At 35.9% G+C, this 19360-nt stretch overlaps 1 protein-coding gene across 3 annotated transcripts in view; it reads left to right on the top strand.

Annotated features, from left to right (window-relative positions):
- The window catches only part of LRBA (LPS responsive beige-like anchor protein), an 808478-nt gene that overhangs the window by 231335 nt on the left and 557783 nt on the right, over positions 1-19360 (top strand). For all 3 annotated transcript variants that reach the window (XM_081242275.1, XM_081242274.1, XM_081242273.1), the window contains exons 24-30: positions 72-247; positions 1092-1245; positions 1653-1833; positions 4932-5059; positions 5538-5645; positions 10325-10484; positions 13823-14270. In XM_081242275.1, coding sequence (XP_081098401.1) covers positions 72-247; positions 1092-1245; positions 1653-1833; positions 4932-5059; positions 5538-5645; positions 10325-10484; positions 13823-14270 — 1355 coding nt within the window. The remainder of the gene's footprint in view (positions 1-71; positions 248-1091; positions 1246-1652; positions 1834-4931; positions 5060-5537; positions 5646-10324; positions 10485-13822; positions 14271-19360) is intronic.

Genomic DNA, 19360 nt, shown 5'->3' with positions numbered 1-19360 from the left:
GAAGTTATTAAGTTCTAAATGTCTACCTTTGAAGTTGAACTTATTTTATTCTTTTTAACTTTCTCTATTAGATGTCAAGGCAACAGGAGCAGCCGGGGCAAGGAACAGCACCAGATGCAGTTAATGGACAAAGGAGGGATTCCAGGTCTATGTTCCGTATTCCAGAGTTCAGATGGTCTCAAGTGCATCAGCGTTTGCTCACTGATCTATTATTTTCAATAGAAACAGACATACAGATGTGGAGAAGGTTTGTCCATATGTTTATTATAGAAGCTGTATATAAATTTTAGTGTTTGTTTGCAAAGAAATTTACATAGTTGACATTTTGCAATTTAAGTCATTTGCTTAAAAAGTAGGATATAAATTATTTCTGTGGTAGGGTTTTATTGAGTTAATGTTTATTCTCATATAAATGAGGTACCATATTTAGAGTAAAAAACTTGAAAATTTTTCTTTTAAAAAATTTGCTGCGTACTTTACAGCATATAATATAGCATATAATTTGCCTGAATGTAGGTCTACCGAGTGGGTTTATTTCTAGAAGTAGTAAAAAAAAGAAAATTTGGCTTTACGTAAAACATCTAATTTTTCAATGTATTTTTAGTATAAAGAGTCTGTGTATTTCAGCTTATCCTCCATTGTATGATTTATGATTTTAAAAGTGCCTAATGTGTTTGTTATTTGTATACTACTCTTATTCTGTTTAAAAATATTTCATGGCATTGTCTAAGAAAACGTTATTAGAAAATTCATTTTTAATAGCACATTTAGCACCATTTACCTCTTAGTTTTTGCCACTTCTTAATTTTGTTCCTAGTTAAGTATAATTTAGTTCAACTTTTATATTAAGTGTAAGATGAATAGTGTTTATATTTCAGCACTGAAAAAGGGCATGTATAGTAACTGCTGATAGGGAATGGTCTACATCTTCTAAGGAAGTATACACCCTCCAAAATGCCTGCTGCATCATTATCTTTCCTCAGCTTTCAAGATGAAGCAAAAGCACCTTCTTGTCCTCCCTCCCCTCAAGTAGGCAAACCGTGATTTCCTTTTTTTAGCTTTATCAGTAAACATCATTTATCTTTGGACAGCCATTCAACAAAGACAGTAATGGACTTCGTGAATAGCAGTGATAATGTCATCTTTGTACACAACACAATTCATCTCATCTCTCAAGTGATGGACAATATGGTCATGGCTTGCGGGGGTATACTGCCATTGCTTTCAGCTGCTACATCAGCTACAGTAAGGACTTAACTACTATATAAAGTTGGTGTGAAAACATGAGTTATGCATTCTTATTGATTAAAACTTGAATGTGGTTGTTACTATGCATCATAGGTTCTGTAGTTCAAAAGCAACAGAATCCTTTTATAATTACTTGAAAGGACCTTAGAATCTGTTCCAGGAATGAAGGGACTGAACAGAATGTTTAATTATTAGGGATGAATGAGTTGGTGAAGAATATGGTTGACAGTGTTTCAGCTGTATGTATGCTTTTTTTTTAGATGAAATGATAAGGAAATCCCTCTGTTGAAGTAGATTTGTGAAAGCCTGGCTTTTTGTAAAATTTAGAAATCTGTGGAATGTATCTCATAAAATTGGATTTTTATCAGAATATAAATGTAAATGTCAAACTTTATTCCTTACAGCATGAGCTGGAGAATATTGAACCTACTCAAGGCCTTTCAATAGAAGCCTCTGTGACATTCTTGCAGAGACTAATCAGCCTTGTGGATGTTCTTATATTTGCAAGTTCTCTTGGCTTTACTGAAATTGAAGCTGAAAAAAATATGTCATCCGGAGGAATTCTGCGGCAGTGTCTCCGACTGGGTGAGCTGTTAAAACCCATTACTTAGGAATTTACTTAAAAATTTTTCAGTGATCCAGACATATTAAATTGAACATTTTCTTTTTCCTGTTGGTGGGAAAAAGCGTGCTAAGCAATTTGTCTTATGCTACTTTTTAACCTCCAAAGAGTGAGGGACTGTGTATGTACTGGCTATAGTAGTACTTGTGAAGGTAATAGGTAGAGGAGGAGGACGTGTTTGGAAATTCTGCATTGATTCTGGTCAGCATTACTTCTTCTCCGCCCACTGCCAACCCCCCAATCTCTTTTTGCTTTAAAGTAGTGCTTCTCAAATTTTAAGATGATTCATACACATGGATCACCAAAGGATCTTGTTGAAATGCTGATTAGATTGTATAGGTCTGGGATGAGACCTAAAATTGCCTTTCTAGTAAGTCCCAGGTAATGTTGATGCTGCTTCTCTTACAAACACACTTGAGTAGCAAGGTTCTAAACTAGCATCATTCAAGTATAGCCTTTATCCAAATAAGCTGTGATAATTTGTTAAAGCAGTTAGTAAGATTATTAAATCTCTGCTCTTCTCCTGGAGGCAGTTCTTCCTTAGGTGAAAGTTAAAGTAAATCAAACGATGTTTTAGTGATATCTGAACTTCCTTAGGTGAAGAAGAAAATTTTTTCTCTATGCAGAAGGTGTCCTGTATCTAGTCATAAACACTGAGACTTTGTTAATGATTTGCTTATTAAATGGTGAGAAGTAGGTGGAGAAACGGGGAACAAAAAATGGAAGCAAAATCTTTAGGAACCGTGGCCATATGAAGACAAATTAGAAATAAGGCACCTATGAAAATATAATGCCAACAGTGGAAAATCTAATTAGTTAATGAAGTATTTCCCCATATTTAGCAAGAATATCCGCTACTTAAACAGATGTACTTAGATTTTTTTTGGTACAATAATTATTTTTACTCAAAATGCTATTCAACGTACTTTTAAACTTAGGATGCTCTAAAGAACTTGGTATACTATTTTTAGGGAGTTCTTAAAAAATTTTAATTGAGAGAGATTGAAACGGTAAGCACAACAAAACAGAAGCTATCATTTATTGACTCCTGTCGTATGTCATTGCTGATTTTCACGAGTCACCAATCATTTTCTTCCAGCCATTCATTCATTTGTATTTTCTTCCTTTTATTCATGAGAAAGATTGAGATCAAAGAAATTAGGAAATTTGCCAAAAATTTAAAAGCTATAAATTGGTAGAGCTGGAATTTGAATATAGTTTAACTAATGTTCCTACTCTTTCTGTTATAGGATACACCCTTAAACTTTATATCAGTAATATAATTAAAATATTTAGAACCCATTGCTTTTGTATATGCCATTTTTAAAACCTTTCCACTTTTCTAAAAAGAGTGCACTTTTGGAATTGAAAGTACAAGACTGCACTAGCAGTGCTTCACTATACTCAAGACGTATTAGATTCAGAAGCTAGGAGAATACTGTATCTCCCTCATTTTCATAACTGTAGAAGAAAATAAAGAAATAATTCAGTGTACTCCAGCACCACATGTTCTCATTGTTCAGGATCACTTAATAGAATATGGTAAGCTTGGTAAACAGTCCAAATGTTTTTTTTTTTAAATTAATTAATTAATTTATGGCTGCGTTGGGTCTTCATTGCTGCGTGTGGGCTTTTCTCTAGTTGTGGCGAGTGGGGGCTACTCTTCGATGCAGTGTGCGGGCTTCTCATGGTGATGGCTTCTCTTGTTGCAGGCTCTAGGCTTCAGTTGTTGTGGCAGGCAGGTTCTAGAGCGCAGGCTCAGTAGTTGTGGCGCACGGGCTTAGTTGCTCCGCAGCATGTGGGATCTTCCCAGACCAGGGCTTGAACCCGCGTCCCCTGCATTGGCAGGCGGATTCTTAACCACTGCGCCACCAGGGAAGTCCCAGTCCAAATGTTTTGATCCCTGGTCTCCTCACTCCTGTTTTCCTGAAGTTGGGGTTGAGAAGGTAGGATGGAAACAGTAAGAATAAACTGTGCTACTGAGATTGATTGATACTAATAAGCATTTGAATGTGGTTTTTAACTTTGTAATGCAGACCCAAACTTGATTTTATGCAACCTGTGACAGAAGTAGTGGAAGAGTTATTTTCCTGGGCCTGACTCCAAATTTGACAGAGTTGTATTCCATATTCTCTCTCCCTCCCTTCTTCACTGTGTTCCTTCCCTTTTCCCAACTGTTGTTGCTCTCTTTCAGCACCTTTCTCAATACTTTCCCTTTTCAGTTCTGTGTGTGCTAGCCATGTGATAGTCTGGTGGCAGTTAAGGTCGTTATCACAAGCTTGCTATTTTGTTCCTAATTTGCTCTCTCACTCTTGTTGAGACAGATACCTTCAGTGCTACCAAATTGCTTGGGAATTGATTACATGATATCAATCAATTCATAGTCAATTGTGTATTACCTAATTTGTTACTTAAAATTCAAAATTAATTTCTAAATAACTTGAGTTAACTGCCTAAGTGAGATGTTTAGAGAGGTAATTTTAGACTGTATGTTAATCACAATCTCTTTTTTGTCCCCCGCCTTTTAAACAGTTTTAATGAAAGCCAGTAAAAGGTAGATCCTATAAATATTCCTTTTAATGCTATACCCTCTCAGTCTCTATTAATATCATGCTGTAATGATAAAAATTTTAAGAAAAACATGCAAGTCTCTAGTTTAACTATTGTACTTTAATGAAGGTAATAGAAGGTTATTTTACCCTGGACTAGTTGATGGCGATGTGATTTACTTTCTACTTTCTTACACCTTTAAAAAAAATTCTTTTCTTCCCTGTCTTTTCCTCCATAGATTATTTCAAGTAGCTTATGTGAGACCTAAGAGACAGTACGGTGTTTATTAAGGTTCTTGAACTGATTCTCTTTTAGCAGTGGGCCCTAACAGAGTAGCTAACAAAGTCAGAAAACAAACAGTGGGTGATAAAGCCTAGGGACATTTTAGAAATTTGCTGAAGGTGATGTTTCAAATAAAATCTTATGTAACTCGTATAGGTGAGTTTTGTCAGTCTCATAATCTTAAATATAATTTTTTCTTGCCCAATTTTTTCCTTAAAATAAATTACAGTGTGTGCAGTGGCAGTAAGGAATTGCTTAGAGTGTCAACGGCATTCACAGCTGAAAACTAAAGGCAAAGCAGGAAAAGTCCAGAAAACAACACACAGCCTGATTCCCATGGGGAAATCTGCAGCAAAGGTAAGCATACAGAATAATTAATTAAATAAAAAAGCATTCTCTTATTTTACGATTAAGATCTTAAATTTATTTGTTCATTTCAACATAAAGTTAAATAAATTTGACAGAGGTCCTAAAATAGTTACTTTAGTCTGTGGACATAACCTTCAAATATTTGTGTTTAAGTATACAGTAAAGATTTGCTTATACTTAATCTTGTCTGCTTTTCCAAATGTTTACTTTCCTTGTGTCCATGATACCTTTTCCTTCAAGTGTGTCAATTTGTGTTTCACGTACTTGGTGAATTAGCATGCAGTTTCTTTTTTCCTTCATGACTCCCTTCTACACCCCCCACCCCCGTCCTGACACCCAAAAAAAGAAGACAGAAAGAAGTAGGAAAATAAACTGGGAAAAACAACATTATAGCCTATAGAATACTGTGTTTATTTTTTAAAATGTCTGTGTAATGTATATATTTATATTTTTTTGTCTTAAATAGAGTCCGGTGGATATTGTAACTGGTGGTATATCTCCAGTAAGAGATTTTGACAGGCTCCTACAAGACATGGATATTAATCGACTTAGGGCAGTTGTCTTCAGAGACATAGTAAGTTACAGTATTTCTTTTACATATTCTCTTAGCTGATACATATTTCCTCTGAGGCCCGAAGTATTGAGAGTGAACACTCTTTGTGATATAAAATAGTCAGGTAGAGATAAGAAGGCCTAGATACCAGTTCTCTTGACAATGATTTTAGAATCTTAGAATATTAAAAATATTGTTTATATAAATGGAGCTAATATGTCAGAGTATTGCTACCAAAAAGAATAACACATTATTACATAGTAAGCATTGTACGTGCTTCATATGTTCTTATTCATTCCAACAACTTCTTGAGTTGTGTACTTTGTAATTCCCATTTTATGAATGAGGAATTGGAAGCACAGAGAGCTTGGGTAACTTGTTCAAGCTAATGAAGCTAGTAAATGATAGGATTCTAACTCCAGAATCTGTGCTCTGAAAGTTTTATATGATATAAAAATACACGATGAAATGTTCTGTGTGGTGTTTTAAATTTTTTAAAGATGAAAAATAGTTTCGTTTTAGCTAATTTTGATATATAATATGGCAGAATTTTATGTAGGAATTGTAAAGTCATATAAAAAAAGTATAAACATGAAAATAAAAATCACCAGGATTTGGAATATTATCATTAATATTTATTGAACACTTACTGTGTGTTTAGTACTAGCTGCTCTATATTACATATATGTTTTTTAAAAATAAACTTTATAACTTCAATTTTTAACTTTCCCTTCTCCTTCTTCAGTGTTTTAGTCCTCTTTTGATTCTTTACTAAGCTTTATACAAGTATACAATTTGTTAATAGTAGTTATAGGTAATAATTATTAGCTATAACTAATAGTTTATTTGGTATTAAGCATATAACTGGATGATTTATATGTATTACCTCATTTAATTCACAGAATAATCCTATGAGAAAGATAGCAGTATTACCTTAGTCTGCTTAAAATCCTACAAGTAGTGAGAGGTAGAAGTGGATTAAGGACCTAGGGAGTCTGATTCTTGAAATTTTGATCTTAACCATTGCCTCCCTGGATCTCAATATTTTGCTTTTTGGTAGCTGTTATTATTCCTTTAATGAAGAAACCATTACTTTTGCTTTTTAGAACCCACTGACTGTGGTCCACTTTGGAACCAAATATTGCTGCTTCCTTCTCTCCTCATTCTCTTTCTTTGAGCAGTTGTTGAGTCTATTGCCCCGTAACTTTATATTTCCTAGAATGAAGTTTCAAAATCTGGAATAGATGATGTAACTCTTTGGCTTAAAAAATTCTCTAATGGAAATGCAAATCGAAACTACAGTGAAGTAGCACCTCACAGCGGTCAGAATGGCCATCATCAAAAAATCTACAAACAATAAATGCTGGAGAGGGTGTGGAGAAAAGGGTAACCTCCTGCACTGTTGGTGGGAATGTAAATTGATACAGCCACTATAGAGAACAGTATGGAAGTTCCTCAAAAAACCTAAAAATGGAACTACCATACAACCCAGCAATCCCACTACTGGGCATATACCCTGAGAAAACCATAATTCAAAAAGAGTCATGGGGCTTCCCTGGTGGCGCAGTGGTTGAGAGTCCGCCTGCCGATGCAGGGGACATGGGTTCATGCCCCAGTCCGGGAAGATCCCACATGTCGTGGAGCAGCTGAGCCCGTGAGCCATGGCAATTGAGCCTGCGCGTCCAGAGCCTGTGCTCCGCAATGGGAGAGGCCACAACAGTGAGAGGCCCACATACCGCAAAAAAAAAAAAAAAAAAGTCATGTATCACAATGTTCATTGCAGCACTATTTACAATAGGAAGGATATGGAAGCAACCTAAGTGTCCATCGACAGATGAATGGATAAAGCAGCTGTTGCACACATATACAGTGGAAGATTACTCAGCCCTAAAAAGAAACGAAATTGAGTTATTTGTAGTGAGGTGGATGGACCTAGAGTCTGTCATACAGAGTGAAGTAAGTCAGAAAGAGAAAAATAAATACCGTATGCTAACACATATGTATGGAGTCTAAAAAAAAAGAATGGTTCTGATGAACCTAGGGGCAGGACAGGAATAAAGATGCAAACATAGAGAATGGACTTGAGGACACGGGGAGTGGGAAGGGTAAGCGGGGACGAAGTGAGAGAGTGGCATGGACATATATACACTACCAAATGTAAAGTAGATAGGTAGTGGGAAGCAGCTGCATAGCACAGGGAGATCAGCTCGGTGCTTTGTGACCATTTAGAGGGGTGGGAAAGGGAGGGTAGGAGGGAGACGCAAGAGGGATGGGATATGGGAAATATGTATACATATAGCTGTATATGTTATACAGTAGATTCACTTTGTCATACAGTAGAAACTAACACAACATTGTAAAGCAACTATACTCCAATAAAGATGTTTAAAAAAAAAAATTCTCTAATGGCTTCCCATAGCACTTAAAATGAAATCACAACTCCTCACCCTGGCTCTGTATGATTCGGCTCTTTGGCACTTTCTGATTGGTTATTATATCACAATATTTGGACAGAGAAATAGAGTGTCTCTTGTGTCTACCATGTTCATTTCTGAAAGTAACAAATAACTTTAATTTTTTTGGTAATTGTAAAAGTTATATAATCACCTTACAAGAATTTTAGAAAAGAGAAAAGACCATGTTTCCCAAACTACATCCCAGAGCCTCTCTAGCATAAGCAAACTTTGAAGAAAAAGGAAATGACCTAAGACTGGGGATATAAATAAATTATTACCTTGAGATTAAAAGCTAAGGTTTTTAATCAGTCTAATCTGAGTTCAGATTTGCTTTTTCATTTACTGTATACCTTTAGGTAAATTACTTAACTTCTCTAGGCCTCATCTTATTTAAATGGGTTAATGAACATAGCACAGTGCCTGACTCACTGTGAGTATTCAATAAATGACAGCTACAATTGAAAGTAAATTTGTTTCAGGAGTTAGGACTTAAACATAAGGATCTATGGGATTTTTTTTTTTTTTTTTTTGCGGTACGCGGGCCTCTCACTGTTGTGGCCTCTCCCGTTGTGGAGCACAGGCTCCGGACGCGCAGGCTCAGCGGCCATGGCTCACGGGCCTAGCCGCTCCGCAGCATGTGGGATCTTCCCGGACCGGGGCACGAACCCGTGTCCCCTGCATCGGCAGGCGGACTCTCAACCACTGCGCCACCAGGGAAGCCCTATGGGATATTTTTTATTTGGGCACAAATCAGGCATACACTGTAAACTTCATACTGTAGTTAGTAAACACTGAACATATTAATGGGCTAAATAAAGATTAGATAGGCGTAAATAATTTATAAAAGATCAAGCAGGGCTTCCCTGGTGGCGCAGTGGTTGGGAGTCCGCCTGCCGATGCGGGGGACGCAGGTTTGTGCCCCGGTCTGGGAAGATCCCACATGCCGCGGAGCGGCTAGGCCCTTGAGCCATGGCCGCTGAGCCTGCGCGTCCGGAGCCTGTGCTCTGCAGCGGGAGAGGCCACACAGTGAGAGGCCCGCATACCACAAAAAAAAAAAAAAAAAAAAAAAGATTAAGCAGACCAAGCAAGTTATTTGCCTACATTTTTAATGTTGATACCATTAACAGCACTTATTATAATAGATGGTAGGACTGTGTGGCAGAGGAACAGAGAAGTTTCTGGAGAAAAGGGATGGTTAATAAAAAAAGGAAAAATGTACATATACCTTTTCCATCAAGACTGCTAAGTTCTTACACATGAACCTAAAAAGTACCATAGATTCTTGTTAGATTATACATACAATACGTCTAATAATCTTATCAAGTAGATATGTTCAGTAGACTCTGCGATCTCATTTTTTTCTCTGAAATTGTGTCCAAAACTTTTGATATTTGTTAATTGTTAACCTTTAGTTTCATTTGTGCCAATTGTTTCTATTTATTTATCTGCTAGGCAACCGTGTTCTTTGTTTCGCTTATCCTATATTTAGCTGCTACTTGAGGTACCTTTAGTTTTCAGGATTTGCTGGAAGAATTTGAGTTTTTCCTTTAAATTAATTAAGTTCAAAGCTATTTTGAAAAGTTATCAAAATTAGTGATGTGTACAGTGTTCCTTTGAAAATGGGGAATTTGACTAGGTGAACTGGTCATTGATAATACAGATATGTAAGTGATCTGTAGAGCTGAGATGAAGCCTGGACCTCTTTAGAGGTCAGTCTAGTTTGTCCTTTTCTTTCTGGCAGACACTATATTTTCAATTTTGGACACTTGAGTCTGTATTATTTTAAAATATTCTTGAGAATTGCTTTGGCATCCAGTTCTGTATCTGATAACGTTACTTTAAAAAATCTTGAATGTTTGTCTTTTACAAAAACTGTTATTCTGATTTTTTAAAACATTTTAATTCTTATGGTTGGAAGCAAAAATAGTTGTTCACATATAATGATAATTGCTATTTGATTAATCTTACAAAGTATACTAGGACATATCTCTTCAGATTTAGTTACTTAATTTAAAAAAACAAGCCAGCTTCTCTCTTTTCATGTTTCACAAGCATAAAACCTAATATTTACAGGCATTTTCCCAAGAGTATTTGCCTAATCTTTGCTCAGGTGAATTCATTACTATTTTCTGTGTATATTGAAAGATTTGCGAACATGTTTTCTATTTGAATGTTGTCATGTAAAATAAGATTCAAACATGTTATTTAATAGTGGCATGATCAACTCCTTTTATTTTTCCCCAGGAGGATAGCAAACAAGCACAGTTTTTAGCCTTGGCAGTTGTATACTTTACCTCTGTTCTTATGGTCTCGAAGTACAGAGACATTTTGGAACCCCAAAATGAAAGGCATAGCCAGTCTTTTAAGGAAACTGGTAGTGAAAGCGGGAATTTATCACTCCCTGGTAAGTTTCTGTATTTTATTATCTGGCATCCAAAGTTCAAGTAAAACATTACCTACTTATGATAGTTAAAGTATTGATTCTGGAATTTATGTATAAAGTGAGAGTATGTATTTATTTTTACTAATAACCAAATATTTTAATTTAAGTACCATGTAGTTAATTGCAATTGGGAGATGGTTTCTGTTCTTTAAGTAAACCATCTATTTGAAAGATGAGAAAATGTTATTCATGTTTTTTAAAAAAATTATTTATTTATTTATTTGTTTATTTATTTACACTTTTTATTTTTGGCTGCATTGGGTCTTCATTGCTGCGTGCGGGCTTTCTCTAGTTGTGGCGAGCAGGGGCTACTCTTTGTTGTGGTGCGCGGGCTTCTCATCGTGGTGAATTCTCTTGTTGCGGAGCACAGGCTCTAGGCCTGCGGGCTTCAGTAGTTGTGGCTCGTGGGCTCTAGAGCGCAGGCTCAGTGGTTGCGGCGCGTGGGCTTAATTGCTCTGCGGCATGTGGGATCTTCCTGGACCAGGGCTCGAACCCGTGTCCCCTGCATTGGCAGGCGGATTCTTAACCACTGAACCACCACGGAAGCCCGAGAAAATGTATTCTTTACAAATAAAATATTAAACATTTTTGTTTAACTCCGCATTTGTTGTAAAGAATAAATAACTTAGGGCTTCCCTGGTGGCGCAGTGGTTGAGAGTCCGCCTGCCGATGCAGGGGACACGGGTTTGTGCCCCAGTCTGGGAAGATCCCACATGCCGCGGAGCGGCTGGGCCCGTGAGCCATGGCCGCTGAGCCTGTGTGTCTGGAGCCTGTGCTCCGCAACGGGAGAGGCCACAATAGTGAGAGGCCTGTGTACCGCAAAAAAACAAAAAAGAAAAGAATAAATAACTTATATTCTCTTATGAGACAGATTTGTTAACAAATAACTGTAATAATTGGAGTTATAAAATTAGCTGCCAGTTATAGGGAAAGTTATAAAATTAGCTGCCAGTTATAGAGAAGCAGGTATTGTAGTTATAGAAGTAGCTGCTACCCAACAGAGGTGATTTATTTATCCAATCAGTATTCATTCAGTACCTCCTAGGTACTTGTTCATTATTAATGAACAAAAGAAAAAAAAGTCTGCCCTCCTGGAGCTTGAATTCTAGTGAGAGGAAGTAGAAAATAAGTACATGTAATAAATAAATTGTATAGTATTGATTATTTTAGAAGGTGTTAAGTCCTAAGAAAAGAAAAATTGAATGGGGAAAATTATCAGGAATGACCAGGAGAAAGGGGGTATGGATTTTCACTCTAAGGAGAATGAGAAATTATTGGAGGGTTTTGAGTACAGGAGTTAGAATTGTTATATGTTTTTAAAAGTAACACTTGGGATTCTGTTTTAAGAATACACCCTACAGGGCAAGAAAAACCAATGTTTTAGTTATGTACTGCTGTGTTACATGTTACCTCGAAGCTAAAACTCACAACTGTTTTAGTCTTGTTATCATGACTCTATGAATTTGATTCAGGTAAGTCACAGTGGTAATGATTCAGCCCTGCTCCAGACGTTGTTTGCTGGGGTTGGAAAGTCCGAAATGGCTTTTCTCCTCATTAATCTAGTGCCTCAGCTAGAATGGCTCCAAGAGCTAGGGCTGAATGACTGAAATGGCTAAGCTGGGGTTGTATGTGTGGGGCCTTGCTACTTGTTCTCAGATGAATTCCTTGGTTTTACTCCATTAGTTTGGAGGTCCTCTATCTCTTTATATGGTCTCTGTACATATTCTCTCCAACCAGGTAGTCAGATTGTTTACAGAGGTGTTCAGAGATTCTGAGAATGCACACATTGCCCAATCTTAAGCTTGGGCACAGAACTGGCCCACTTCTACCACATTCGGTTAGTTACAGTGAGTCAGACCCAGCCCAGACTCAGCGACTTCTCAAGGGTGTGAATACCAGGAAGCATGGCCAATAGAACCATTAATGTCACAGTCTTAACATAGCCAGTTAGGAGGATATTGCAATAACCTAGGCAAGAGGTAATTTTGGGGGTGGACTAGGGTGGTATCTCTAGGGCTAGTGAGAAGCAGTCAGATTTTGGCTATATTTTGATAGTGAGAAAACAGGATTTTAAAATATTAGCTGTGGATATGCAAAAGACGGAAGGTAGTCAAGAATGATTATAAGGTGCACTTGGATAGACTGAAGGTGAGACATACTAAGGGAAGAAGATAAGAAATTCAGTTTCCAACATGTTGAGTTTGCGATGTCTTTTAGACATATAAAAGAAGATGCAGAGTAGGCAGTTATATATAACAGTCTGAATTTTATTTATTTGTGTATTTATTTATTGAAATAATGGTATTTAAAACTTTGAGAGTTAATGAGACCACTAAGGAAATAAATGTTGATAGAGAAGATAAAAGGATTAAGAACTGAGTACTAAGTCCCTTCAAGTTAAGAAATCCAGGAGAAAAAGAAGTGCAGGAGGTAAGGAAGGAACAACAGTAAGGTAGTAGATGAAAAACCAGAAGAGCATGGTGTCCTGTAAGCCAAGTGAAAAAAGTATTGTCACGTTGGAGAGAATAATCAGTTGCTGCTGCTATGTCAAGTGCTGTTAGGACTGAGAACTTGACCATTGGATTTAGCAAGCTGCGGCATTTTTGTTGGAATGGAGTGAACACCTGATTGGAGGGAATGAAAATCAAGTAGAAAAGGTGATGCTCCCTGTTGAACTAGATTTTAAGGACCATTGAATTACTCAAGCATTTAGGAGTGGTAACGAGTGTTCTAGCAGTAGAAGCCATGATTGAGGTAGAGGTAGTTATTGGTGTTGTAAAGTATTATGTGTTATGCCATGAGTAGCAGGAGATAAAGTTGGAGTTGAATAGTCATCTGAAAAATACTTATTGACTACCTACTACTTGCCAGGCATTGTTGTAGGCTCAGGCATTGTCATAGGTGCTGGAGATGAAGTGTTAAAGAATGTAAATTCCCTGCCCTGATAAAGTTTACAACTTAGCCGACTCATATTATTGAAGAACCTTGCACTTTATCCTAAGGATTTTGGACTTTTTCTTATAGGCCAATGGCTTTCAACCTTGTGTTGCTACCCATTGGTATGTCATATTCAGTTTGGGGTTTTCTAAGATACTTTGTTATTATTTATTATTATTTATTATTATTTTATTAAACCATCTGATTATTTACTGACTACATTTTATAGATTATTTAATTTGTTTTTTACCTTTAAGAACATGCTGTATATTTCATAATTTAAAATAATTAGGACTGAGTGTATCTTTTTAACATGAGTTGTAAATTTTTTTATTCATACTTTTCTTCTTTTTCTGGGTAAGATATAGAAAACTCACCAGCAGCACTCAGTCCATTAACTCCAGCATCCATGGAAGAATCTGAAAGTGCATCGTCTGCTCGAAGGAGGGACTCAGGCATTGGGGAAGAAATGGCTACTGGTTTAGGAAGCAATGTGGATGCAGCTCCTCCTGTAGCACCTCCAAGTGTCAGTGCAGGCCCAGATGCCATCAGTGAGGTGCTGTGCACTCTTTCTTCAGAAGTCAGTAAATCTCAGGAAACCAAAAGCGATGGAGAAAATGAATTGGATAACAAGGCTGCACCATCAGTTCCAGTTTCAAAAAATATCAATGTGAAGGATATTCTCCGAAGCTTGGTTAACATACCAGGAGATGGAGTCACAGTGGATCCTGCCCTTTTGCCACCAGCCTGCCTTGGAGCTCTTGGTGATCTATCTGTTGAGCATCCTGTGCAGTTCAGATCTTTTGACAGGTACTGTAAATAGTCTTTAAATATATAAATTATAAGGATTTAAAGGTTATAAATATATAAATTCATAAATATATAAATTTATTGGAATATAGTTGCTTTACAATGTTGTGTTAGTTTATACTGTACGGCAAAGTGAATCAGCTATAGGTATACATATATCCCCTCTTTTTTGGATTTCCTTCTCATTTAGGTCACCACGGAGCACTGAGTAGAGTTCCCTGTGCTCTACAGTAGGTTCTCATGAGTTTATAAATATATAAATTATAAGGATTTAAAGGTTAAACAAGAATTTAACTTTGTTAAATTTTGTAGCTTCAACATTTAAAAGGGATGTTTCGATATAGTTTTAAAAATTATAAGGATATTTTGTATATCATTTCAAATTTTTATTTATCAACATAATTATTAAGATTGTTTAAGAATAATTTTAATATTACATTGGCAAGTTGTATATTAAATAATTTTTTCCTTAGTTTGTTACAACTTAGAAATCACCTATATTTACAAATGTTTACCTTTCATTCCCCTGCTGTCGGTACTGTGCCAGCCTTTGTGAAAAAACGTGGGAATCTGTGGATTCCGACAGATTCAGGAATTCAACAAAGTGTTCAGAGTCTTGCCAGCTTGAAAAAGCTAACTATAGATTCCTGACTTCGTTGGTTCTGCTGTCCTAAGAAACCTTTGGGCAATTTGCTTGAAATTTTTCTTTATATTAAATTTTCTGAAATTCTGCCTGTAAGACATGTATGTATCAGAGTTGTCAAGCATATTCTTTTTCAAAAGTCAATATTTTTATCTGAAAACAAGCTCTACCTTATGGAAAAGTTGCCAGTTAAAAGAAATTTTATTTTTCCTGAATCTGTTGAGGGAAAATTGATATAGTACTCCACACCTGTTGAATATTTTATTGTGTATTTTCTACGTAACCACAATACATTCATCAAACTAAGGAAATGAACATGGATATAGTATTAATACTACCTTCACATCTTGAAATACCTTTCAAGTTTCACTAATTTTCTCGGTAACGCTCTTTATAGAAGAAGGATCGAATTCAGACTTAGGTGTTGTGTTTCGTTGTATCTCTTTATCCTCCTTCAATGTGGAAGAACAGTTCTTTAGTCTTTCCTTAAATTTAATGACCTGGACACTTCAGAAGATGAGAGCCCAGCTGTTTTTGTATATTGTCCTTCAGTTCAGATTTGTCTAATTAGTGTCCTGGGGATTAGATTCAAGTTAAAGCATCTTTGGAAGGAATATCACGGAAGTGATGCTGTTTCTTCCTGTTGTATTCTAACAAGTGGCACATGGCTTTATCTCATTTCTGGTGATACTCATTCTGATCATTTATAAAAATGGTATTTTCTGGGTTTCTCCACTGTTAAGGTACTCCCTGGGAAGAGGGGTTTAGAAACCTATCCTCCTCATCAAATGAATTCAGTACATTCATCATATGGCCTTACAGTTGCATACTTTATAGAATGAATTATCATATTATTGTTGTTGTTTTTATTGATGCTCAGATTGTCACTGATTTGGCCAGTGGGATTTCTTTCCAGTTGGCTTCTGTTTTCTTTTGACATATCCTCATCATAATTTCCCTCTGTCTGGTTATTTATTTCTTTGTGTCTCCAGTTCTCTGTACTTCATCTCATCTCCTAGTTTTCTACTTCAGACTTGCTGGCACATTAGATGTCCAAGCTGGTTAGAATTACTTATATAATTAATAGGCTCTGAAAGAACACAGGGAATGTATGATTTTAATGGAAAAGCTTTTTGCCATCATCCTCTCTCATCTCACTCCCTCTACCTCTGTTTAAAGATTAGGTCAATGTCCTGGAATGATGAGATTGACAGAGTCTAAATTCCAGGTAAATAGCATATTGGTACATGTCTAATGGTGACATTATAGATACAGTGGCTGCTAGATTCAGATGTCTTTTTCTTTTTTATTAGTCTTTATAATATAGGAGTTAGAATATTGACTCTAGAAATCAGATGAAACTGTGTTTGAGTTCTGGCTCTGTTACTTATTAGTGAATTTGGACAAATTACCTCATCCTCCTGAGCCTCAATTTCCTTATCCTTATACTGTGCAATACTATACAGCTATTAAAGAGAAAAAAAGCAGAACAATATGTACTGGTGTGAAATGATATTGAAGTTATATTAATCTATAACACTTAGCGTGAAGAAATCCAGAAATTTAAAAGATGATACCTAGTCTTAATGAGGGTATGAAGCAACACTTTTATATTGTTGAGAGGGCATATTGGTACAATTTATCTGAGGGAAAATTGGCAGTTAATTAAAATTTAAAATATGTAAACCTAATTATATAAGTTTATACAGAAGATATATGCAAGTATAAAATGTTTTCTTTCTGCAAGAGGAATTTCATAATTAAGCTAATACCTATTGAGCTTTTACCCTGTGAAGGTGTATTAAAGTGCATTTTTTAGATAGGTAGGTAGGTGGATAGATAGATACTGTTTTTATTCTTACTTTACAGATGATGAAGCCTGAGGCACAGGGAAAGTAAATAAATGCCTTAAGCTTTTGTGCTAATAAATGGTGGAGCTAAAATTTAAACCATGGCCACTGGACTCTAAATCCTGTCATTTGGCTGTGCTATGCAAGCGTAGTTGCCAATTTTTAAGAATTGGTTACATGTGTTGTTTCCTAGGAATATAGTAAATGACTATGCAGCCACTAATGAGAGAAAAGCACAACTGATGTATTGATGTAAAATGATGTTGAAGATACATTATTAAATGGAAAAAGCGGAGAACAGTTTAGTTTGGAATTTATGATCTTTTGAAAAAATAGATATATATGTTCCCATATGCTTCAAAAAATTTATAACGAACTGCAATGGCTATATTTTGAAGGAGAAGAGGTGTAAATGATTAGGTTTTTTCTAATATGCACAATTTTTATAAATTTGTTTAAATTTGTATTAATCTTAGATTGAATAGTGAGAATAACTTAAGGGTAGATTTTTACATTTAATAAATCTTACTAATATACTCAAAGTTGTTTCCTTATAAATTCCCCGAATTTCATGTATTTTGGGATTTATTTCTTTTCAAATAGCATAGAAATTGTCTATGCCTTAGTGATACCTTCAGTGAGTAGGTTACAAACTTATTTAAGAAACTGTGCACAGGGAATACATTTTAAAGGGGTTTATTGAAATAGGAAACAAAGGGGAATTTTGGTGATAGCATTTTTCAGGAGGTTATTTGGAACTTACATGTCTGGTATGCATTTAACATACTATCTGATGGCAAGCAAACTGCTCTGTTTTTCCCCCCTCTTTTTCTTAGCAAGAGACACCTTTTGAAATACTATTTTCATGCAGCTTTAGACCAGAGGAATATCTTTGAGAATTTCAAAGCATCCTTCTGATCATGTATTTATCTCTGGAATGCTGTGTCAGAAATCACAACTCTCCTCATATCTTAAGAATTATCAACTTCCAAGCAGTAGCTGGAACGTTTAGAGTAACAGCTACATGAGTGGAACCTTGCTGAAAGGCTGCCAGGTTGTGGGCCTTTGTGGATGGCAAGGTGTTTGTGTTCATTCCCATGCCAAAATACTTGCTCTTATCTAATTTGAAGATCCTCTCTGGTGATTAGCGAATGCCAGGGATTTATCTTGATAAAGTTCAAGGGCTTGTCTGGCTTTTCAGCTAGATCCTTAGGGACTAAAGTACTAGGCTTAAAATGTTCTTTTCTCCTTTAGTGAACTATTTGCATGTTAAAGAAAATAGCATTTATGTGAAAGTTTGTGATAATTCAAACTGATATAATTCTGAAATGGAACTTCTGAACCTTAGTGATCTGGAAGACATTGTTGCTTTCTGTCATTACTCAATAAAAAGAAATCTTTAAAAAAGTATCCCTAGTTCAGGTAAGAAAAAAAAGTCAGGTGTTTACACTCTCTATCTCTGGAGGCTTAGGAAAATTACTTCTTTCTCATCTGTAAAATGGGGATAATAATATGTAGTACTTACCTCATGGGTTGTTATAAATATAAATAATTCCCTCATAGGTTGTTATAAATATAAATAACATAATTCATGTATGTCCTTAGCATAGTGCTCACAAATACTGATTATTCATTAAAGTTGGTGAGTATAAAGAAAAAAAGCAATAATGTGTGAAATTTAGTACTTTAATATTTGTTTTTTAATTGAAAGTTTGGAAAAATAGCTTATATAACTAAAAGACTTACCTGTCTTCCAAATTTTTTATGCCAAAAAAGTTTGAAGTGCTTTTTGTTAAAATTGATGGCTGATATTAAAAATTCAGTAATTTGTTTCTTGAAAATTAACAAGGATTTCAATTTGTCTTTTAAATAGAAACTTAAGCTGTAGCCTGAGAACAATGCCATTTTTTTTTTTTTTGCGGTTTGCGGGCCTCTCACTGTTGTGGCCTCTCCCGTTGCGGAGCACAGGCTCTGGACGCGCGGGCTCAGTGGCCATGGCTCACGGGCCCAGCCACTCCGCGGCATGTGGGATCCTCCCGGACCGGGGCACGAACCTGTGTCCCCTGCATCGGCAGGTGGACTCTCAACCACTGCACCACCAGGGAAGCCCCAAACAATGCCATTTTATTAAAACTTTAAGACATGCTTTACTAGTTTAGATTTACACTTTCATACATGATAAATATGATAGCTTAAAGATCCCCCTGTGTTGAAGATTTTAGTCTTGTACACAGAAATTTTATAATTTAACAATAGTAACAGTTGGAATGAAAATATCCTGAAATCTGCCTACTGCTTAATGTCCTTTTAAGTGAATCTTTGTTACTGAATTTTCTTTGTTTTTATGTGGCCCAAAGCTAAAGTTATTATGTTACTTCCTCAGTGATGATTTGAATCAGTCATTGAATTTGGACATTGATTAATTTTATTTTTCTATTAGGTACTAAGTACATAGCTGGGCTAAAGAATGCAATTTTTCCATTTCTGAGCAGATATATTTTTGTATTTTAGTAGTAGTAGTACATATATAATTTTATATCTTGGAAATCTTTATTACCATTGCTAATAGATGATTATAATATAGAATTATTTTTAAA

Source organism: Mesoplodon bidens, assembly GCF_964165515.1.
Source record: "Mesoplodon bidens genome assembly, chromosome: 1".
Classification (NCBI taxonomy): Eukaryota; Metazoa; Chordata; class Mammalia; order Artiodactyla; family Ziphiidae; genus Mesoplodon; species Mesoplodon bidens.
Note: the sequence above shows the minus strand (reverse complement) of the source record. Positions and strands in the feature narration are given on the sequence as shown.